At 44.6% G+C, this 24,406-nt stretch overlaps 2 protein-coding genes across 2 annotated transcripts in view; both read right to left on the bottom strand.

The window, feature by feature from the left end:
- The window catches only part of LOC149313314 (V-type proton ATPase subunit B, kidney isoform), a 60,036-nt gene extending 47,241 nt beyond the window's left edge, over positions 1 to 12,795 (bottom strand). Inside the window, exon 1 of the mRNA XM_089527156.1 lies at positions 12,687 to 12,795. Coding sequence (XP_089383282.1) covers positions 12,687 to 12,795 — 109 coding nt within the window. The remainder of the gene's footprint in view (positions 1 to 12,686) is intronic.
- Positions 12,796 to 23,278: 10,483 nt separating this feature from the next.
- Positions 23,279 to 24,406, bottom strand: part of LOC149313313 (ventral anterior homeobox 2b-like) — a 50,287-nt gene continuing 49,159 nt past the window's right edge. The window contains exon 6 of the mRNA XM_089527275.1: positions 23,279 to 24,158. Within this exon, the coding sequence (XP_089383401.1) occupies positions 23,682 to 24,158 (477 nt within the window). The 3' untranslated portion in view covers positions 23,279 to 23,681. The remainder of the gene's footprint in view (positions 24,159 to 24,406) is intronic.

Below are 24,406 nucleotides of genomic sequence, written 5' to 3'. Positions count from 1 at the left end.
AACGCACATCTTTTTACATTCAGGATTTCAGCGACAATGCATTTCTGGTATCACTTTATTTGCACAATTGCGTGTGATAATCATTTGCGCAATTACTTGCCATTTTCGCTTTATTTGCAGGATTCTTTAAATACCCTTTAATCTCTCCTTAATGCCAAAATTAGCCCCAGTGCGATGAACTCCTGAGGCAACCCCATGAACATCTCATAGGGTTTTGTTTGGCAATGAATCCTCAGAGGTGGTTTTGCCCATTCCTTTCCCTGAAATATAGCCTACAACATCTGAAGTTCTTTGGTGGTCTCCCATCCAAGTACTGACTAGGACTGAAGCTACTTAGCTTCCAAGACCGGACTGGATCAGGTGACTTCAGGGTATTTCGGCCCTTGGTGTGTGTGCGTGTGTGTTCACCTTCAACTGTTGATTTATGGTAACCCCATAAATTTCATACAGTTTTCTTAGGCAAGGAAAAGTCAGAGGTTGCCTTACCATTTCCTTCCTCCGAAATAGAGCCAACAGCACCTGGTACTTTTTGGCGGCCTCCCATCCAAGTACTAACCAGGGCCGACCTTGCTTAGCCTCCCAAGATCAAATGGGATCTGGTGCCTTTAGGGTATTTGGCCCCTGAAAGGCAGACTATAATCTCTGTGCAGGCATGAAACCCTTTGGTCATTGAGCCACGCCGTTAAAGTGGTGTCAAACACTGCAAAACCTATGCAATTGCCCCTTTATGGGGGCAGCATTATTCCTTCCAGCCCCAACCCAATGGGCATCATGGCATCAATTACCCTCACGCCACGAGGCCCATTGCCCAGAAAAATGTGAAACCAGCATTGCTCTTTCTCTTGTCCCATATTGGAATAGGATTTTCCTTGTCGCCTCCTTCTCAAGTAGCGCACACAAACACACACTTCAGCCCCATTGACTTCAGTGGGGCTCAAGGACACTTTGCATTCTCCGCTGGCTAAAGCCTCTCACTATGTTCACAATGAACAAGGGCATTTGGAGAGCATCTCGAGGGGTTGCCGCCATGCTCTCTGCTCAGGAGGGGACCCAAATCCACCAGGACGTCCTTCATTGCAAAAGTCTTTCCCTCTCTCTAAAGTAGCACTCTCCAGGAAAAGAACAAACAAGTTACCTTTGGGGGGGACTATGGCTCCCAGAATCCCCCAACCATCTCAGCCATGGACTGGAAAGCATATGAATTGTAGTCCAGAAAGGTCAATTTTTCTTGCTCTTGTGATACATTAGACATGTAATGAGATCCAGTGTGGTGTAGTGGTTCGAGCATTGGACGCTGACTCTGGAAACCAGGTTTTGAATCCCCCGCTTGGACATGGAAACCCAATGGATGACCCTGGGCAAGTTACAGTCTCTCAGCCTTGGAGGATGGCGAGGGCATCATGAACAAATTTTGCCAAGGAATGCCCATGATAGGTTCACCATAGAGTAGCCATACGTCTGGAAATGACTTGAAGATGCAGAATAACAACAACAAAGTGATATATATCCTTGACTATTTTGTCCTAACATGTGATGACAAATACTTACAGTTGGCCCTCTGTATCCATGGATTATTTATCCTTGGATCAACCAGCCAAGGTGTGTGTGTGTGTGTGTGTGTGTGTGTGTGTGCGCGCGTGTGTATACACATGCGCCACCATTTTACTACACCACTATATTTAATGGGATTTGAGCATCCATGGATTTCAGTATCTACATAGGGTCCTGGAACCAAATCCCAATGGATTCCAAGGACCCAGTTTGCAATCGTTTTCTTCCCACTTTAAAAGAAAATGAATATTCTTTCACGGTATTTTCCTTGCCGTGAAGTATTGCGGAGAAATGATTTTGTTTTCTGCACACGGAACAGTTTTCCTGCACATGAAACTCATTTTCTGGGCAGAAAGCAGGGTTTTCCGCACAAAACCTTGTGTTTTTATCTGCAAAACATTTCAGGAAGTTCACGTACTTGAAGAAAATTGCACAAAGTTCTCACCAATTCTTCCCAGTGGGGCATTTTGACTATTACTTTTGAAACAAACTGTTATTTGTTATATGAAGAACATAACGGTGTGACTGTTGCTTATATTGCTCTTTTGAAGCTCAGAAAACAGTATCATTGTGGACTAATTTTGCACAAAATTCACACATGTCTCTCTCTCTCTGTGTCTGTGTGCAGAAATCAGCATTTTCTGCATCAGGAACAATATTTTTATGGAGAAATATTATTACTCTTGTACAGAAAAGTCTGCTTGAAACAAAATAAAATAAAAATGTGAATTTTGCACAAATTAAGTCCCGAACTGTGAAAATTCTCACTTGTGCAGAATTCTCTTTACAGGGCTTTCCCACCCATTCTTCGAGCATTTTCCACATATTTTCAAATTATGTCTTTCCCATACTTGTGATACTGGGCAAAACACACCAGAGAACATCTCATTTTGTATGCAAGTGGTGCGCCACTGACCTAAGCATCATTGAGCAGCGGAGAACAGCAGTTCCCATGTGAGTTTCTGGATCTGAACTGTAATGGAGCTGACCAAGGAGCTAAACCTAATTTCCAAAAACAGCCCTTCCATCACTTTGGGTGGATCCTTGAAAGTTCAGACCAAAACCCAAAGTAGATTTGCTGCCCCTGTGGTCAACTGTTGGCCCTGGAGGCGAGAGAGTGCTACCTGCCAGTTCACTAACAGCACAAGGTGGGAAAATGCAACCAGCCAAGTGCTGGGATTATCCTGCATCTTTAATATAGGCGTATCTGGGAGGCTAGTTGTTTAAAGAGAGCGGAGGTTCTAGGGGAGGCCCTGTTTGCGTGTATCGCTTGTCTTCAAGTTGTTGCCAACTTATGAAGACCCTATTGCAGGGTTTTCTTGGCAAAGGTCTTCAGAAGGGGTTTGTCCTTGCCATCCTCTGAGGCTGAGAGAGTGTGACTTATCCAAGGCCACCCAGTGGGTTTCATTGGCTGAACAGGGAATCGAACCCTGGTCTCCAGTTATGGTCCAACAGATGGATAGATAGATAGATAGATAGATAGATAGATAGATAGATAGATAGAGATAACAAATAGACAGATAGATAGCTGCTTTGAATCCCAGTTTTGTGAAAAGAATGGGATACAAATAAATATAATAAATATAATGATGATAGATAGATAGATAGATGATAGATAGATAGATAGATAGATAGATAGATAGATAGATAGATAGGATAGAATGGTTAAGATGATAGACAGACAGACAGATAGATGATAGCTGCTTTGGGGAAGTTTTTTGGGGAAAGTAGGATACAAATAAATATGATAATAAATATGATAATGATAGATGGATAGATAGATAGATAGATAGATAGATAGATAGATAGATAGACAGACAGACAGACAGTTCATGGCATTCCCTTTCCAGGGGCTGCAAGCTCTTGCCCAGTGCATAAAAGGCCCAAGCCTTCCTGGAGTTGCCAAACTTTTCCGATGGTCCCTGGCGCTTTGGGTTTTGGCCATCCCCTTCCCCTTCCTTCCCTGCTTGCCTCTCTTATGCAACCTGCCCATTGTGTGATGTGTCAGTTTGTGCAGCACTGTCAAACACATTGGGCCCGTCCAAGCCGAGCGGGGCTTGTGAAAGGCTCAGCAGGGGCCTGCGCACTATGCCACTAATTAGGGCCTGCAGCAGAGGGTTCCCATACACACCTGCAGGGTCATGTGACTGGTCCGGGTGCAAGGGGGGCAGTGAAGGGGCAAGGAATGACCGGTCCACCCAAGCGTGAACCCCAAAGAGCCAAAGGGCCGGGGGTGGGGGGGGGAGAACCCCATTGGAAACATAGGTTGTACAGACAGTCCCATTTCCAAGCCGACAAAAATGGCCTTGGAGCATCTGATTTGGGGGTGGCAGTCCCCGCCAACACTGGCTGCGATGAAATGCCTGGCTGTTCTTGCTGGTGCATCAATGTTGAATGGCCTGGAAGAAGCATTTAGACCCATTGATTCTGTTCCTCACCAGCTTATCTGCCAAAAGTCACACTGGAGGACCTAGAGATTGCTAGAGAGAACACTTCTCTAGGCATTGTTTGGTCCTTCAGTGCAGTTTCATGGTCAACGTCTGGCAGATCTTGACCATAGAATTGTCCTGGAGGAAAGAGAGATTCCAAGAGTCTTCTCTCATAATAAAAAAATGTATGTTTTTAATATATTTTTTTCCACTTCCATGGGGGTCCTGGGCCCCCAACCCCAAATCTCATTAGAAAAAAATGGCGTGGTAAAATAGTATAAATGGACAAAATCAGTTTTGGAATTTATATATTTTAAAAAATATTTTCAAGCCATGGTTGACTGAATGAATGGAAAAGGAATCCATGAATACAAACGGCCAACTCTACAGATATTAAAAATAAATTAAAATCCCAAATCTAAAACACTTCTGGTCCTAAGCATTTCAGATAAGGGAGAGGCAACCTGTATTGCCCTCTGTGGCCCCACCACAACTCTGCAAGGTAGACCAGTCCAGATCTTGGAAACATTGCTTTTTGGACTCCATTCTCAAAATGCAACTGAGGGATTCTAGGAGATGTCTTCTAGTAAATTAGGTTTGGGCCTACAGTCATGGAATCTTATCATCTTAGAGCAGAAAGGGTCCATAGGGGTCATCTAGTTCAACCCTCTGCCATTCCAGAATGCACAACTAAAACCTTTGGATTAGCACTAAAGATGTCAATCCAAACTCCGTTTAAAGGCCTCCAGTGATGGAGAATCCACCACTTTCCATGGCAGCCTAATAAACTCTTACTCTCAAGACGTTTCTCCTAATGTTTAAGTGGAATCTCTTTTCCTACAACCTGAATCCATGGCTTCTTGTCCTAGTCTCTGGAGCAGAAGGACACAAGCTGTCTCCATCTTCTCCATGAGGTCCCTTCAGATGTTTAAAGATGTCTCTTATCATTTCACATCCCAGTCTTCTCTTCTCCAAGCTAAACATACTAGTTCCTAAGTTCTTCCTCCTAGGGCTTGGTGGTTTCCAGAGCTTTGGTCATCTTGGTTGACCTTCTCTGGCCAGTATCTTAGAACTGTGGTGCCCAGGACTGGACATCTTTGCCCTGTAAGTCACACTCTCTCATCCTTAGAGGAAAGCAAAGGCAAACCCTCTCTGAACAAATCTTGCCAGGAAAATCCCATGATAGGGTCACCGTAAATTGGAAATGACAACAACTACAACAATAACAATCAGGCATCACTTTATGCAGTGCCAATGCAGGATCTTAGCAGATATTGTGGGCCCTTGGTATCCATTGGGGTTTGGTCCCAGGATCCACCACGGATACCACAGATCCTCAGGTCCCATTAAATATAATGTCACAGTGAAATGGCATCCCTTATATCAAATGACAAAATCAAGGTTTGCTTTTTGTTGTGTGTGTGTGTGTGTAATATTTTCAAGCCATTGATGGTTGAATCTGTGCATAAAGAATCTGAGGATGCAGAGGGCATATTGTATTATTGAGGCATAATGCACGCCTCAAAGCTATCAGGACTGCAAAAGGGCAGAGCAGGGAAAAGGGGTTTTTCAGCCATACAGCCTCCTTGAGTCCCATTCTGGGGAGGGAAGAGAAGTATAAATAAAGGGAAGGAGTTCGAGGTAGATATGCCTCAAAGCCCATCTAGGGGTGAAAGAAGCATGCTGGGCTTGGAGAATGGAAGTTGATGGGTGCTGAAAAACACATCAATGGAGCAGAAACTAAAGCTGCCCTAAGGCAGTTGGCTCCTTTCTGTTCCTGGCTTGGACAGCGCAGGGTCCACATGGAACTTGGCCACCAGAGCAAAACAATAGGACAGCCCTAAACACATTCATTCAGAAGTGGTGGCCACCAGTGACACGTGCACATCAGGGGTGTGGTGAATCCACTCTGGGCTGCCTTCCAAAGAAGTGGACCTATTTTGGGAGACAGGGTTTAGCCTGTGGGATAGTTCCTTTTAAGTTTAGACTAACCCTAGAGTGGATTTACCAGACCCTGATGAGAAAGCTCTGGGCACCAATGCTCAGAAGGAAGGCCCACTGTGTTCTGTGCAGGTAAGAACATAGACGTTTATGTCCTTAACTGACTTAACAAGAACAGCTCAAAGCTCCTGAACTTGATGTGAAGTGGAAGGCTTTCATGGCCAGCATCTATAGATTTCCGTGGGTGTTTTGGGCTATGTGGCCGTGTTGTAGAAGAGTTTATTTCTGACATTTCACCAGCATCAGGAATAAACTCTTCTAGAACATGGCCACACAGTCCAAAAAGCCCACGAAAATCTCCTGATCTTGAATTTGCATTTGTATTTTAAATCGTTTCAAATATTAAGTGGGAACAACCCCTCAGTTGCGGGCTGAGAGAGGGAGCCTTTGTTGTGCTCAGGATCCATTGCTTTGTGCTCTCTACCGACAGCCATGGCAGAGGCTGCCCAGAGCAGCACTAATCCCAGCCACCCACAGGCAGAGAGTAAGACAACGTGTTTATGAATCAACACAACCACGTCTCAGAAAGTCAAGAGCCAGCCCTGGACAGCTTTCAAGGAGCAAGGAGTCTAACACGCCAACTCAATGCCATAATGCCATGAGGGCTCTGGGCTGGAAACATGGCAAGTGGCACATTCCCAGTGTGCCACCTGCTGCCATGGCAGAGCCAGCCTTCTCTCCAGACAGGTGAGAGCAACCCAACCTCATTCACCTGGCTACACTGAAAGAGCAAATGACAAAGTGACCGACTCATCTGGTATAGCAATACAGCTGCCAAGGGATGCCTGGTTTACATGTTTGCGCTCTCTTTCAGCCTCTGAGGATGGCAATGGCAAACCCCCTTCTTCAGAAACATGCCAAGAAAACCCAATTATAGGCTCACCTTAGGGTTGCCATAAATCGGAAATGACTTGAAGGCATACATCAACCACAGCAAACCATATGCTATAATTTCCCATCCTGACTTCAAAGTACTGTGTCATTGATTTATTTATTTTAAACAAACTATCTCATCTCAAAAATAGAAATGAGTCCTTTTCATCCCCACAGCCAGACACACATGTGCACACTGGACATGAAGAAGATGTCGCTATCTCTCCAGACTGTGTTGCAATTGGCAATATTTCCTCCCAGTGTGCTTTGTTGTGCATTGTGGAGAGCAGCTCCTCTCCCTTGCTTGCTTCCCTGCTTGTTTTCCTTGGAGGGAAAATCCTGGTAAAATGCAGGGAGAGAGCTTTTATTGCTGTTAACTGTCCATCCGTGGTGACCCTATGGATGAGACATATCCAAGGGTCCCTCTCCTCCACTACTCTCCTAAGTTCTTGCAGATTCTTACCCATGAGCCCCTTAATCGAGTCCATCCATCTGGCAGGTGATTTTCCTCTCTTTCTACTTCCCTCCATCTATCCTAGGCCTCATTACAAATAAATCGCTTTGCGATCCAAATCGATGGATCGGTTCGGCAGGGAGCATGGTTCACACTACATTTGCTCCGACTGCATTTTCATGCTGTAAAATGAAACAAAATAACCCACTTGTGGTTCACCTGGATGAATGCATCAATTCAATTTAAGCCGTTTCCTGTGGGATTTTCTCACAATAACCCACTTGGAGTTCACATTGGCAAATGAATCGGTTCAATTTGAAGTGTTTTCAATGGGATTTTTCCCCTCTCTCCATCACTGCAATCGCATTTACGTACTTCCGTATGCGCGCTGAAGGGTGGGCTAACACAGGTTGTTAATTCCTGCTTCCCCACCAGCGACCCCTTATCACATCATAGTAAATTGATTCTGATTTGCATCCTGTTCACACTCACATGGAATTGATTCTTTAAATTGATTCCAATCCACATCTGGTTTACACTTGCACAAAATCCAAAAAGACGTGGGGAAAAATCAGCATCAAAAAGATGTGGGTTAAATGGGTGCAGCGCATGGTCCCCCTCTCTGAATCGCTTCAGCAATTCAGTTCAAGTGCAAAACAGGGTCATTTAAACCGCTTCAAACCCATTTGCAAACAAGTTTAAAACGTAGTGGGAATGAGGCCCTAGCAATATTGTCTTTTCTCAGTGAGACCTGCCTTCTCATGATGTGCCCAAAGTACGACAACCTCAGTTTCATCATCTTGGCTTCCAGGGTGAGGTCAGGCTCGATCTGCTCCAGGACCCATTTTTGTCTTTTTGGGATCCTCATCACTCTCCTCCAGCCCCACATAATCTCAAATGAATTTATTTTCATCCCTATCCTCTTTCTTCACTGTCCCGCTCTCACATCCATCCATCTATGGCAATAAGGAATACGATGGCTTGTACGATTCTAACTTTTGTGCTGAGATCTATATCTTTACATTTCAGGATCTTTTCCAGTTCTTTCATAGCCGCTCTCCCCATTTTTAATCAGCCCCTGTTTCTCTCAGTGTTTGTTCCCAGGTATGAGAATCTTTTCACTGCTTCTGTTTCTCCATTGTCTAGGTTGAATTTGTCTAGATCCTCCCTTGTCATTATTGTTGTCTTCTTTCTGTTCCCTTGGAAGGAGCTATGTCTCTCCTGCTTTCATGCCCAGATGTCTCTTGCTGGCCCTTTCCCCCGCAGCCCCCTCTTCCCTCTTCTCTCCTGCTGCTGTCGCAAGTTGAGCGTGGTGTGAAAGCCGGGCCTTTAAGCGGAGAGGGGGGCTTGCAATTGGAGAGACACATTCTGACACACCGGTGGCCCCCTGACCTTGCCGTGCCTGTGCCCATTAGGAACAGTGTGTGCCTTCACGCCTGGCAGAAGCGGGGTCTTGGAGGTTATGGGCAGGGGGGCAAACCAAGAGCAGAGGAAACAGGAGGTGGGGAGAGGGGTCTCCGGTTTGCTTTTCACTTCCACTCATGTGAAATACTTGCTTTGCATCCCCTTCGTCCCCCTTCCCTGCATTATCATCATCATCATCATCATCATCATCATCATCATCATCATCATCATCATCTTCAAAGACCTAGCCATGGTAGTCTGGAAAATCAGTATGCAAAGGGATCTCATAGCACCTTTGAGACTAATAAGTGAACCGCCTGCAGCAGTCAAGTTTGTGTGCAAGTCTGAAATGATGAGTAAACTGTCTCTTATTTCCAAATTATCCTTCCCTTTTGTTATTATGCTGTTTTCCCTGGAACTCTTGCAGTCTTTGAATAGGCAGATCCACCAAGAATCTTATATCATTAAAAGAATGGTGACACTAGGATGACCTAAACATTACTGAAGGTGAAAAGCAACGTAGGTTAAGAGTCAGAAGGAAGAAATAGGTTCGTAATTAGCAAGACCGTAGAACATTGATATTTTATGAGGCTATATTCATGTACTATGAGATGACCAATATATATAAGAACACCATTATCTGTGTTTTATTTATATGTTTTATATGTTATAAATAAAATATGAAAAAAGAATAAAATGATGAGTAACATTCTTCCCAATGTAAAGGGATCTTGTAGCAACCATTGAGACAAACTGTGCAAAAGGAGTTGTAGCATCAGCTTTCCTAGTTTATCACACTGAATTGGAAATTTAAATGGGGATTATCCTGTGAAAATCATGCAATTTCTATTAAGACGCGGTTAAGACATGGTTAAGAAAGAGATCTTTATCCCAGAAATAACTAGACAATAGCCAGGCAATAAATAGCAGCAAATCATTCATAGGATTTTCCCGGGAATGATTTGTTGCTGCTTATTGAATGGTTATTCCCGGGATAATGACACTTTAATCTCTTTTCATCATGACATCATATGAAAACTTTTATCACTATGGAAGAAATACATAAATTCAATCTAGACAATGAAGAAATAGAAACAATTAGGGCCCTGTACCTAGGATCAAACACTGATCAGAATGGAGGCTGCAGCCAAGAAATCAGAAGAAGACTAGCAATGGGAAGGGAAACCATGAATGAACTAGGCAAGATCATCGAATCATCGAATCTTAGAGCTGGAAGAGACCCCAAGGGCCCTGATCCAGTCCAACCCCCTTCTGCCATGCAGGAATTCTCAGTCAAAGCATACTTGACAGATGGCCATCCAGCCTCTGTTTCAAGACCTCCAAGGAAGGAGACTCCACTACACTCTGAGGAAGAAGTGTGTTCCACTGTCAAAGAGCCCTCCTGAAGAGTAAAGCTATACAACGGAGCATGAAAGTCACTGTGTATTTCCCATCACTATGTACGGATGTGAGGACTGGACAGTGAAGAAAATAGATCAGAAAAGAATCAACTCCTTTGAGATCTAGTGCTGGAGAAGAGTGACGAGGATACAGCCATGAAGACAAACAAATGGGTCCTTGTACAGATCAAGCCTGCATATAATTATTGCCATAATCATCGTGAGATGTTAATAATGTTTATGATAATAATCAAACAATTATTATTGCAATAATGATGCACAACATTGTTATGAGAGGTTGTATCTGTATCATCCCAGAGGTTACAAAAATTAAAAGGGACACGCGTTAAAACACACACATACAGGAAAGAACATGAAAAGGTAATGGTTAAAAAGGTATTGCAAAAAAAGGGGGAACAGCGGAAGAGAACAGTGCAATGCAAAAGGTGGGATATCTTACGTCTTCCCCGAACCCCCAAACCACCCAGTTCACCCAAGTCATTGAGCAACTGGGACACAATGCAGTTGTGGAAAAATACCAGCTCTCCTTGTTTGTGATTGCTGTTGTTTTGGTTAATAATAAAACTCTCAGAGCTAACCAGAACATGCGGGTCCAGGCAAGGCTGCGCTGTTTATAGTCTGCTGGACGGAGATGCTTGCAAGCTGGAACTGCAACCCAGAATGGTCAGGCGAGGCTTTTAGGTGGTGACTTTGGCCAAGGTCATCTGCAAATGTCCTCAAAGAAAAGGAGGAACTCTTGTGTTGCGTCTCTCATGCCCTCCAACATTTCACAGACTAAAACCAGGACCCGTGTGGTCAAGCCAACATCAGAGTGTGGTCAAGATAGCAAAAGTTATTCATGCAGAAGAAAAGGCAAGCTAGGAACAGCTGCAGCAGTTTCTTTTTGCCTGAGCCTCCTGGAAAGAACAAGTTTCTTTTCTCTCCTCTCCTCTTCCCTCTGCTGAATTAATTGAGACCCAACCATTTTTGCATTTTGAACTCAGATTGCTGCAGTTGAAAGAAGCCGATACTAAAGAGGGAAAGTGCGGGGAGGAGAGAGAAACCAGGACTTTTTAAAAGCAGAGACAGTTGGAGCCTATGATCTTACTGGCTTTTTTCACAGAATCATAGGAGTTTATCACACTAAGATCGGGAGTTAATCTCATGAATATCCTGGAAAAATTGCATAATTATGCTTAACGATTTCAGACAACATCACACAAAATCCACCATTAAAGTGGTCACAAAGAAGCATTAACCAGCATTTTTTAACTTTCAGGATTTCAGCTACAATGCATTTCCGATATGGCTTTATTTGCGCAATTGCGTGTGATAACCATTCGCACAATTACTTGCCATTTTTGCTTTATTTGCAGGATGCTTTAAATGTGCTTTAATCTCTCTTAAATGCCGGAATTAGCCCCAGTGTGACAAACTCCATAGAGATGGAAGGGAACCCAAGGGCCATTAACCTCCTGGCTTGAAGCACTCCTGAAAGATGGTCATCCATCTTTAAACACCTCTTCAACAGGAAAGATAGTTATATCACATGCAAGGATGCATAGACAGTGACACACATATTCCCTGGCAAGCAGGCAGTAAATAAAAGCAAATAGCTCCCAGAGATCTAAGGATACGTTGAATCCCCCAAAGAGAGAATCTATGCATACCAATAGGCCAACAGACTGGTCGCATGCATTGCTGGATTGCTTTCCTCAATGACATCCCAAATTTGAGATTGCATTTGTGAGCGTAGAACCAGTTTCAAAAGCAAAACTGTTCAAAAAAAGTACAGTTCCTGAATTTGATTCGACAATTGGGAGAAAATGTAGCACATGCTTAAAGGTTGTACAATCTACAAATGATGGTAATATTCTCCTTGGGAGAGTCCAGTTTTGTTTTCTGGTAAATACTCAAAAAAGCTCACCTTCAAGCAGCAATAAATACAAGCAAAAGCAATGTAACCCTTTAATAAATATTCAGGAAAACCCCACTGTACATACAAGAGAAAGAATAAGTAACACTTTCACACTAAAAGAAAATAATTTGTTCATAGAAGCTGCTGAAACCTGCTGTTCCAGCCCAAAGTCCCCAAGAGAAGAAGGGAGGCACAAATGATCGTATAAATCAATCAATCAATCAAACAATCTCAATACTATGAAGATGCTCTTTGACTTTTATGGGGAGGGTGAATTCTTCCAGATGTGAATTTTGCCGTTTTGATGGGGAAGAGGGAGGGTTTGCTTTATTAACTGACTTTATCCATTCTAGCAGTGATTCCCAAACTTTGGTCCTCCAGATGTTTTGGACTTCAGCTCCCAGAATTCCTGACTGTTGACCAAGTTGGCAGGGGATTCTGGGAGCTGAAGTCCAAAAAGATCTGGAGGACCAAAGTAAAAAGAAATGCCAAATGCTTATGTGGCAGAGGGCAGTGTCCTCATTTCACCCTCCCCTGCGCCTACAACTTTGGTTGTCTTTTGGACAGCACTATGCCAAAGAATCACAATTTTGCAAAACTGGTGTCAGCTTCTCATGAAGAGACCAAAGAAACCCACCCATTGCGCAAATACTCACTCAGTCTTGGGTGTGTGATATAGTCTCTGGTTGCCGCAAGCATGTGTTCTCGGGCCCCGGCTAAGTCCCCCGGGTGGCCATTGATCCTGATTTCCACCTTGGTAGCCATCTCCTAGTTGGAAGGGTCCTGGAGTGAATGGAAACCTAGGAGAGCGCAGCCCTGGAGTTTTTATACCTGACCCACCTGACTGGTTCCAGTTCCAGTGCTTTGCCCTGCCCTCCTGTGTGTTGTGTGTCTGCGCACATATGGGGGGGAAAAGAAAGAAACTGTTGTCTGTAAACTCTCAGTCAGCTGCAGGTTTGGGGCTGTGAGCTGGAAAGATTGCACCTTCCTCCAAAGGTTGCATGCCATTCCGTTTTAAAAGTAATGCTGCATCACCAGTTTACCAAATAAACCACAGCTACTGCCTTGTTTTGGCTTCTTTGATGGAAAGGGAAAGGCATGCCCTGAGGTCCTCTGCAGCACCCAAGGCAGGCTGGAGGCTGCAGAGTTTGGACAGTGTGGTCTAAGGGTTGGAGTGGAGGAATGAGGCTCACTACAGAATTAATGCACCTTGACACCACTTTAAATGCCATAGCATAACTACATAACTGCAAAATCCTGGGGTTTGTAGTTTTGTGAGGCCCCAGCATTCCTTGACAGAGAAGGCTGAAGACCTTGTAAAACGACAAATCCCAGGATTCCATAGGAATAGATGCACACTTAAAGTGGTGTCAAAGTGCATTATTACTACATTATGGCAGACGCACCATGACACCACTTTAACTGCCATGGCTCTATCCTACAGGATCCTGGGAATTGTAGTTTTGGGAGGCACTCAGCAATCTTGGGCAGAAAAGTCTGAAGACCTTGTAAAAAAACAACTCTCAGGATGCCATAGGATAGACCCTTAAAGTGGTGTCAAACTGCATGATTTCTGCACTGCAGATGCACCCTGACACTGCTTGGACTGCCCTGGCTCCATGGCATGGGACTCTGGGACGTGTGGTTTGGCGAGATATTTCTCTGTCAGAGAGCTCTGGTGCCACCACAAATCCCAGGACTCCAGAGGATGGAGCCATGGCAATGCAGCAACTGCCTGAACATGACCCATCATCCTGCTGCTCCAGGGACTCAGTCTATATTGTGTGGCTTTATTGCACAATGTCAGCCAAGAGTGTGTTCTGCTTCCAGAATACTGGTTGTTTGCACTGTCAACACTCCATGTTTATTGTGTTGTCAAAGGACATTTAGTACTGAAAGATGTCCCTTTTCAAACACCTAGCTCTGCCTGTGCTTCCGGGTTTAACCTGCATGCCTTTGTTAGGCATCTCACCATTACAGAATTCAAGCAGAATAAGATCTCTTTCAGAACATTTGCATTATTACGATCCCACTTAAAAAAGGGGGGGATTCCAGCTAAACATTAGGGAGAACTTCTTTGCTGTAGTAAGAGCTGCATGATAGGGGAATAGACAACCTTGGACCAGAAGTCCTCCTTTTCCAGGATATGACCTACATTTCAGGCATCTGTTCAGGAAGAATAAACTGTTCCAGAACATGGCCACATAGTCCGAAAAACCCACCAAAAAACCTATGGATTCTGGCCATGAAAGCCTTTGAATTCCAAAATGCTCTCCTTTTGAGCATGACTATGAAGTGTGAATTTATATTTGTGTTTTCCGCTTTTATTTGGTCATGCCCTACGTTTTTCTCGACTGTCCTACATTTTGTAGTGCCTTGTCCTCCTTTGCGGTTAGGACATCTGTTCACCCTGCGCTGGAGAAACCAAAGATTATTACGGATAACATATGAATCAAATCTGAATAATCAAAGCTGCAAAAGTCAAAGACACAAATGGGGAGGGTCGGCTATTTTCGCATTCCCTTGATCTCTTTCTCTGTTCCTTTCCTTTGGATACTTAAATTGCATTTCCAAATGCTCAGTTGAAGTCTGGAAAAGCTACAATGCAAGAAATCTGGGGACTGGAGGAAAATTTAGATTGTGTTGTTTGTTTCTTGGTTATTAGAGGTCATTCACAAGTTGGTTGTGTGTGTGTTGTTGTTTTTTGTGTGTGTACAACTATGTGAACAATCTCTCTTGTGTATTCTTGGGTTGTTATTCATACTATGCAACTCCATTTCTGCGCATCTCTGCAAGTTCAGTTGCTCACACATATCAGCACTCAAATAAAAATAGAGTTGATGATGCAGATGTATTTGAAACATGTTCAAGGCATGCCGAGTTTTATCCTGGTTTGCATCTATTTGCATCAGTTATTCACATGGCCAACAATCCGAATCTTTTAGAAAAACTCGGGGGAAACCTGATGTCGACTATCCTGGATTAAGATTTTTGGCAGTTTCCTCCCCACATTTAATTGGCTGCATTTGAAATACTGGCTTGACAACAGTCCATGTGAAATGGATCTGGGAGTCCTAGTAGACTACAAGTTGAACGTGAGTCAACAGTGTGATGCAGCAGCTAAAAAGGCCAATACGATTCTAGGCTGTATCAATAGGAGTGTAGTGTTTAGACTGAGGGAAGTAATACTATCACTCTGTTTTGATTTTGTCAGGCCTCACCTGGAATCATCCTGTGTCCAGTTCTGGGCACCACAATTCAAAAAGGAGGTTGACAAGGTGGAGCACATCCAGAAGACAGTGACCAAAATGGTGAAGGGTCTGGGTACCACCAAGCCCTCTGAGGAGCATATTAGGGATCTGGCTCTGTTTAACCTGGAGAAAAGAAGGTTAAAAGATAATGTGATAACCCTGTTTAAATAGTTGAAGGCTGTCATGTTGAGGATGTCATGTTGAGAATAGGACACAATGGAGCAATGGATGCAAGCTACAGGAGAAGAGATTCCATCTAAACCTTAGGAAGAACTTTCTGATGGTGAGAGCTGTTTGACAGTGGAACAGCTCCCTCAGAGTTTGGTGGATTCTCCTTCTTTGAAGGTTTTTAAACAGAGGGCCCTAAAATACATCTGAACCCCAAAGTTAGATTTGTCCATGTCATCGTGTTCCCCATTATGATGCATGGATGTGAGAACTGGACAGTGAAGAAAGCAGATAGGAAGAAAATCAATTCATTTGAGATACAGGGCTGGAGAAGAATGCAGAGGATACCATGGATGGCCAAAAACAGATGGGTCTCAGAACAGATCAAGCCTGAACTCTCCCTAGAGCCAGGTTGACTAAATTGAGGCTGCTGTATTTTGCCTACATCATGAGAAGGCACAACTCATTGGAAAAGACAATATTGCTAGGAAAGGTGAAGGGAAGCAGGAAGAGAGGAACACTGCATGCCAGATGGATGGACTCAATCAGGGAGACCAGGGGCCGGAACCTGAGCAGAGGATAAGGGGATTTGGAGACGTCTCATTCACAGGGTCACCATGAGTTAGGATCGACCTGAAGGCAGCTAACAACAACAAAAGGAGGCTGGATGGCCATCTGTTGTTAGGAGTGCTTCAATTCTGTCTTCCTGCATGGCAAGGGATTGGACAGGATGGCCCTTGGGGCACTCTTCCAACTCTATGAGGCTATGAAATGCATAGCATTCAGAAATGCTATTCTGAAAAATATTCTGAAATGCAAATTATGAAATGCAAACATTGACCAGAATGGAGACTGCAGACAAGAAAGAAGGCGGCGGCTAGGAATGGGAAGGGCAGCCATGAAAGAACTGGAAAAGATACTGAAGAGCAAAGACGTATAACAGAGCACTAAAATCAGAATCATTCAGGCCATTGCATTCCCCATCATCCCCAGGTACGGATGGCAGAGCTGGACAGTGAAGGAAGCAGACAGAAAGAAAACCACCTCCTTTGAAATGTGGGGCTGGAGAGAAGAGTTTAGGATGATCCCATGGACAGCCAAGAAGACAAACAAATGGTTTCTTGGACAGATCAAACCAGGGCTCTCCTTGGAAGCAAAGATGATCCAGTTGAGTTTATTTTACTTTGGCCACATCATGAGAGGGAATGGATCACCAGAAAGGGCAATAATGCTAGGAAAGGTAGAGAGTAGGAGAAAGAGAGGAAGATGGAGAGACTCAGGGGGGTTCTTATGGGAAAGGGCTTGCAGGATCTGGGCAAGACTGTAGTGGATGAGAGGGATCCTTGGAGATGTCTCATCCACAGCGTTGCCATAAGTCGGAACAACATGAAATGCATGTGAACAACAAAGATTCCACCCAGATTCTACCTGGATTATTTTCACCATCTGAATAATCCCCTGTTAGAGTAACAGCCAGCCCCATTCTCCCAGCCGTGGGTTTCCTTTACATAAGCTGCAACCTCCCCCCCTCCTCCTCCTTCTGACTATATGGGTATCTTAATGCATCTTCCAGAGTTGCAGCATTAGCCCTTTGGCACCGAAGGAGCTGGGCCCCATTGCCAAGGGATCAAGCACCAGACAGAGCTTTGCTTTTAGCACCTTTGGCAGTGAACTGCACCGTTTTGCTCAAGAGGGCTCTGGAGGAGGGAAGGGGAACCGGCTGCCCACTCAGCCGTGCCCAAACCTGAACCTCTAGCCAGCCTCCCTTCTCATCCTCAACCAAAGCATCCTGCTAAGTGCCTCAGAAGCACTGCGCCTCCCTCCTGGCTCACTCCCAAGGGAAGGACCTTGCAAACATCACAAGTGCTCAGCTCTTGTTCTCCTTTCTGTTAAATGGCCAGCCACTTGCAAATGCAACTCTCTTTTCCTTCTTTGCTCCCCCTCCCTCTTTTTGCAAACCATCAGACACAAAGATTTGGGTAGCACCTGAGAGGTTTGAAAAGCAGCCTATGGGTTTTTTCCACTGTTCCAATGATGGCTGGATCCACAGAGGAGGATAGTTGAGTTAAAAAATTCATGGAACTGCCAGGCGAGGAATGACAGAGAACAACGTCCCATCTTCCACAGTTCCACAGTCCGGGGAAAAGTCCTTAAATTATTACTATGTCGAATGTGTGTTTTGCAGAGACAGATGTGGGTAGGTTGGGCTTAGAAAAAATTCAGGGTAAGGTTGTATCACTGAATGGGTTGTAAGTAGGGTAGTTAGGGAAGATTCAGGATAAGGGCTGAATAGGTTGTAACCAGGGGAGAAGCTAGGGAAGGGAGTAAAACTGTAAAGGAGTTATTCATGAATATTCTGGGGGCAACCCATTGGACAGGACTTTTAAAGATCACAATAAAAACCAGGGTGGGTTCATTGCCCAATCCATGCCAAGATGGAAGCCGCCAAAAGCAAATGACCAGGCTTCTTCTGAGCAACACAGCAAACACCCCGACCCAGGTTCATTCTCTGGCAAGGCCTGTAATGTTAACCATCCTGCCTGCCTTTGGCATATTTCTGATCCAGATCACTTTGGTTTAAGAGGTAGTTGGTTCACCCAGTCCAGGAAAAACCAAACCGAATCTTGTTCTCTGGCGCAGCAGAAAACAAGCTTGCTCCATCCTCAACATGACATCCCTTCAAATATTTAAACAGGGCCATCGTATCACCTCTTAACCTTCTCTTCTCCAGGGCATGGTTTCCACTTGTGGGAGAGATGTGAGTAGTCAGTGAGTAACTTGCATGACAAGCAACACCTGCTGAAATTTCCCTCTTCTGCAAAACCATCAAAGTAGAAGAGCTCCTCTAGAAAGGAGTCATCCCTTTCTCGCTATATTCAAGCTCCATCTGCACTGCAGAAATAATGCAGTTTGGCATGACTTTAACTGCCATGAGTCCATGCTATGGAATCTTGGGATTTGTAGTTTGCTGTGGCACCAGAGCTCTCTGACAGAAAAGGCTCAAGAGCTCGCAAAATCTACGAATTCCAGAATGCCATAGCATCAAGCCATGTCCATTAAAACTGCATTATTTCTGGATGCAGCCTGTGATGACCTGGGTTTCTCAGCTGTGAAGTAAAGAGCAAAAAAAGAGCCTATTCTTTGGCTCTGGCTGAAAGAGTGAGTTTATGGATTGGCCTCTTTGGACTTTACGCTCGTGGAGGGGCTCAGTGTGAGTTTGATAAGTGTGAGTCAGTGATATAACAGCTGTGCTATAATTTGAGGTGTAAATCCTGCTGCTCTCTTCTGCATGCATACGTTCTTCCATAGAAGCCATTGGACATTTTTATTTAATGCAAATGTCTGTATTCACTTCCGTATTGTGAAAGTGAAGTTACAAATGTGGTGCAAATGCACACGCCAGTGCATTATGTATGGATGTGCATTATACAAGGATGGGTGCATAGATGGACATGCACAGTGTCTGGGTCTGTTGTTGCATGGTTGATATCTTGGTTCATTCATATTCAGTAAAAATATACATTCAATTAATGCATAACTTTATCTGTGGACAATTATGTGGCACAGTTCTGATGTAGGCTATATCTGCACTGCGCAGAGTTAATACAGTTTGACACCACTTTCACTGCCATGCTTCCATGCTGTGGAACCCTGGCATTTGTAGTTTTGTGAGATATTTAGTTTTCCCTATCAGAATGCTCTGGTGCCATAACAATATTTCACAGGCTTTTCTTGAAAAGATTTGTTCAGAGGGGGTTTGTTTTTGCCTTCCTTTGAGGCTGAGAGGATGTAATTTGTTCTTGCTCTTCCAGTGGGTTTCCAGGACTGAGAGAGGATTTGAACCCTGGTCTCCAGAGTCCTAGTCCAATGCTCAGCCACTACACCACTCATTATATAATTTTTACAATTGAATTAATATATTTTTAATACTTTGGCTACCTCCCAAACAAACCTTTTGCGCGCGCATATATATATATATATATATATATATATATATATATTCTGCACATTAATGACTCATTTTGACCAAACCTCCCCTGGAATCCTGATGGTGCTCTTATGCATGTGTGAGTTCCCCTTAGAGAAGTGTTCCGGTAGTGGTTTCTATCTGATATGGAATGGCTGTGCACTGTACACAGTTGTCCATTTGTGCTGCACATAGATGCTCACAGTTGAGCCTTTGCATTGTGTGTGAGTACACATGCACATTGCATGTAACACACATTGTGCATGTGCATTTGGTTGCACATTCTATTGTGCAGTGTTACAACTCCTGAATGAGTTGTTGTGCATCTGCCATGCATCTGTGAGCATAATGTCATGTCCCCATTTCTGCATGTGGTGGCTTAGCCTTCTTCTTTAGAGTTAGGCTAGGATTGCAAAGTGAAACAAGAAACAGGACTCCTGTACCTTTAAGGATTGTGCAGAAGAGGGGATTTCAGCATATGTACACAAGTACATATCCCAGAAATGCTTCCTGCACAATTCAGCAAGAAGGGGATGCTTCCAATACCAACTTACAAAGGCATTTATTGCCCCTGGAATTTAGCAGGACCAAATGGCATGCAAATAAAGACAGAAGACAGTAGAGATGCATGCAGGAAAATCCTATCTATTTGAGGAGGGGGAGAGAGAATGCAATGATTTTCCAACAAAAGTTGCCTCCCAGATTTGAGACTGGACTTGAAGCTGGACTTGAGAGTATCTTGCAAAGAGAGTCGATTTGAGACTTAAAGCTAGAGACTTAGACTAAAAGGCTTGACTACATAACTGGACTCAGAGGAACCTCACCCCCAGAAGACCTTCCTCCCTAGGTAGGCAGAGATGGGGAGAGGCATGCCTTCAGGAGTCAAGGATTCAGTCCTTGCCTCTTGCCATGCGTGCCCCTTGGCTGAGAAGAGGTGCCAATCACAGGGTGTTTGCTTTACCAACAAAACAGGACTTTCTACTCCTCCAGTGATCTGTTTGCCAGTTATGCCCAGCAATACTCCAGATGATGACCCCACAAGCAGAGCATGAAGGCAAAGGCCCTCATCCCCAGCAGTACTGCACCTGAGAAGGGAGGTTTCATTTAATGCCTACAAAAAGGAGGCACTAGCCAACATCCAAGAGGAATGCTGGTGGAGTGTGCCATGTGCCTGTCCTGGCACTCAGTTGGGCACCTCATTCTGATCTCAGAGCAACGTGCACCAGTGGCTGTGATGGGGGGCACAGTGGGATGTATATGTGAGCAGCCACCCCATATTGCAACAGAGTGCCCAGGCAATAGGGGGACGTTGGAGCGAAAGGTCAGAATTCTCCAGGTGGCTCCTGGAGTATTCTGGTCCGTGCGGACTCAGCCCCAGCATCCTTGAGTTGGGGAGGGCTCGATGCAGAAAACTGAGCTCGCCAGCATATAAAAATGGATCACATTGTTCAGACAGTTTGGATCAGAATCAAGGATTGGGCCTTGCGCCATCCGGACTCCTTGCCAAGAGGATGGGGACGCATGTTTTATTTGTGGACAAGTAATGATTTGGTCACCCACTTCTGAACACACTCCAACTTGTCAATATCCTTCTTGAATTATGGTGACCAGAACTGGACACAGGATTCCAGGTGAGGCCTGACCAAAGCAGGGTTTCTGGAAGGACTCCCCAGCTGAAGATCTCCTTTTCCTTTTTGGTGGTTTCTCATTCAAGGACTAACCACACCTGACCCTGTTTAGCTTCCAAAAACAGAATTGATCAGAGGTGTCCAAGATGATGTGGGAAGGCAAAGCCTCAGACCTTCGGCAAGAAGAGGAAATTCCTACATGTGCAAAAGTGGTCATCTGAAGGAGAATTGTGTGAGCATAACCATCTCCCTGACATGTCTGTTTTACATCTGTTTATTTCCATTTCCTTCTCAGTCAGTGGGGCGGTATGTCTGTTCAGGACTTTAGTCTAAATATTAAAAGAACTATCCAATTTCCTGGACTTTATCCTCCATATTGGTCAGCTCCTCAAAAGTTCAAGCTAAAATCTGGAATGTGTAACTTCCAGGGATATTTTCTCAAAATGAAGAAACGTTGCATTGCAGGAACCTTGACCTAGAGACTAATGCTAACGAGATGCACTGGAACATCTCATCATTGTGTTGAGATGTTACTTTTTTAGGACTGTAACTCCCAGAATCCCCTGGACGTCCAGACATACAACAGAGAGGGAGGGAGATACTTCTCCACCTCACGTAGCTCTTGCTGGCAGGAACTCTCCTGATTCTCAATTAGAGTTTATCACATGAAGGAGATTGGGAGTTTATCCTGTGAATATCCTGGGAAAATTGAGTAATTGCGTGAAATGATTTCACACGATGTCGCACAAAACCCACCATTAAAGTGGTCACAAAGAAGCATTAACACATATCTTTTTACTTTCGGGATTTCCGTGACAATGCATTTTTGGTATCGCTTTATTTGCACAAATGCATGTGATAATCATTTGTGCAAGTACCCACCATTTTTGCTTTATTTGTGGGGTGCTTTAAATGTACTTTAATCTCTCTTTAATGCCAAAATTAGCCCCAGTGTGATAAACTCCATGCAGGTAAACTCTCTGGTGATCTTAGCAATTGGAAATGCCAGGAGTTGCATGTGGGAGCATCTTTGTTGCTTTCATGCCAAACTGCTCACTCACTAAATTCCATGGGTCTGATGTACTTGGGAGTACCAATTGCATTGAGGTGTTTGTAAGTAGTAGTTAGGCTCAGACACTTCAGAACAGAAGTGGGAATGATAGGGTCCTGGAGATAGAATCCTAGAGTTAGAAGGGATCTCAATGATCATCCAGTCTGACCCCATTCTTCCATGCAGGAACACAGAATCAAAGCACTTTCTGTGCCAGACGTCCATCCAGCCTCTGCTTAAAACTCTCCAAAGAAGGAGACTCCACCACTCTCTCAGTGTCTTCCACTGTTGAACCACTCTTACTATCAGAACATTCTTCCTAACATTTAGGTAGGATCTCTTTTTCCTGTAGGTTGAATCCATTGCTTGGTGTCCTAGTTTCTGGAGCAGCAGAAAACAAGCTTGCTCCTTCTTCAATATGAGATGTTGGTGGACTACATCTCCCAGCCTTACTCACTATTGGCGGCTGGGCACTGCAGTCCAGAAACATCAGGAGTGCCACACGCATCCTCTTCCTGTCTTGGCAGAAGGACTCTCATACCCTTTTGGGGTGCAGGAGGGGGATGGAGGATAGCAGCCCTAAATCCCAGTCTTTTGTAGCCATTGCAGTACAAAACAGAACAGCTGGGATGTAATTCTTTCCTTGTGTCATTTTTGTAGGAAATCAAAATGAGTAATTTTCACAGTTTGCTTCTCATGGTGAGAAAGTCCTCAAGAACTGCCTAAGAAGACTTTTTGCAGTTTGAGACTTGTTCTACACAAAATTTGCATGTGGTTATTCGGTGCAGAAAACAGCATTTCTTCCACATAAAAATACTAGTTCTGCTGAGATATTATTCTATGTGTGTGTAAGTATTAATTTTTTGCACAGAAAAATGCTGTTCTCTGTGCAAAACAACCGTGTGTGAATTTTGTGCAGAATAAGTCTTGAATTGCAGAAATTTTCATCAGTCCAGGATGCTTTCCATCAGAGTCTTTTTGACAGATTTTTGTCCAGCCATTTTGGGGAATATTTCCAAATATTCTTCCCATCCCTAGAGGTCAAGCCCAGCCACGTCGGCATCCAAAATGGCAGGTGAGGGCCACCATCTCCAGCCCAGTGGCCCAGCATGCCCATCATGCCCAGCGATTGTGAGAGGAGGTTGGTGCCTCTGGGGATTATAGGAGCTGGCTCTCTCCCCTTCCCCCCATTCCCAAGTCAACCACCGCACGCCAGGTCTTGTCTGTAGTTGTTCATTTTAATTTCCGTGAAAGGAACACATACCCACGCTCACTCACACATACACACACACAGGCACACGTCACAAGTTTTGTCGTTGACATTTGGTAAATCATCTTTGAAGTCCCACTGGCAAATAAGAAACCCTGCGCGGGGTGGGAGGAAGGAAGGCGAGGGCAAGATCCGGCGTGAGGGGGGGGAAGGTTGCCAGAGGAAAGCAAGGGAAGAATCGGGGCACTCCTTTGACACTCCATTTGTCTTAATTAATTATTATAATTATTATTTTAATTATTATTAATATTATTATTATCATCGTCGCCATCGTCATCATCGTAACCGTGACGGCTTCAATCGCTGTCACGGCCGCTTAAGGGCTCGGCTTCTTGCTGGGTAGCGCACTGTCTTTCCTCTCCAGCCGCATGTAAGGCTCAAAGGCGGAGGTGCCCAGTCCGTAGCCGCTGGGCAAGTCATGGAGGCCAGTCAGCAGTGGGCCACTGAAGCACAGCGGGGTGGCAGGGAGCCGCGGGGAGGCCGAGGTGGCCAGGGAAGGGACCTGCAGGCTGAAACCCCCAGTCCCAGGAGGGCTGGCCCCGCTGCTGAGGACGGGCGAGGTGGTCTCTGAGGTGCCCAAAGAGGACCCGTTTCCGGAGGAAGAACTGATAGGGTTGGAGCCCGGGGAGAGCAAGGCAGGGGGGGCCGGGACGGAGAGCAGCCTCCCTTGCTCCAGAAGTCTCAGGATGTTGCAGGTGGCAAAGGATTCGGAGGTGGATGTGGAACGCTTTTCGGAATCCCGGCTCTGGTCCTTTTTCTGCTTGGTGCGCCGGTTCTGGAACCAGACCTTCACCTGAAGAAGAGAAGAGATGGTTACCACCAGGTGCCAGATTTTTATGTGTGAATGGGCTCCTGTGAGTATGCGGTGAGGTTGCTTCAGTGTTGAACTAGAACCCAAGGAAACTGGGATTTGAATTCCCGCTCAGCCATAGAAACCCATCCTTTCAGCTTCAGAGGAAAGCGACAGTGGAAAATCGACTCTGGATAAATCTTATTAAGGTTCCAAAAGCCTTAATAAACAGTGTCTAGATCACATGTGCA

The sequence above is a fragment of the Sceloporus occidentalis genome, unplaced genomic scaffold (genome assembly GCF_023333645.1).
Source record: "Sceloporus occidentalis isolate IW3139 unplaced genomic scaffold, rSceOcc1.0.p SCAF_5, whole genome shotgun sequence".
NCBI lineage: Eukaryota > Metazoa > Chordata > Lepidosauria > Squamata > Phrynosomatidae > Sceloporus > Sceloporus occidentalis.
The sequence above is the reverse complement of the archived record's forward strand: the minus strand, read 5'-3'. Positions and strand labels throughout refer to the sequence as shown.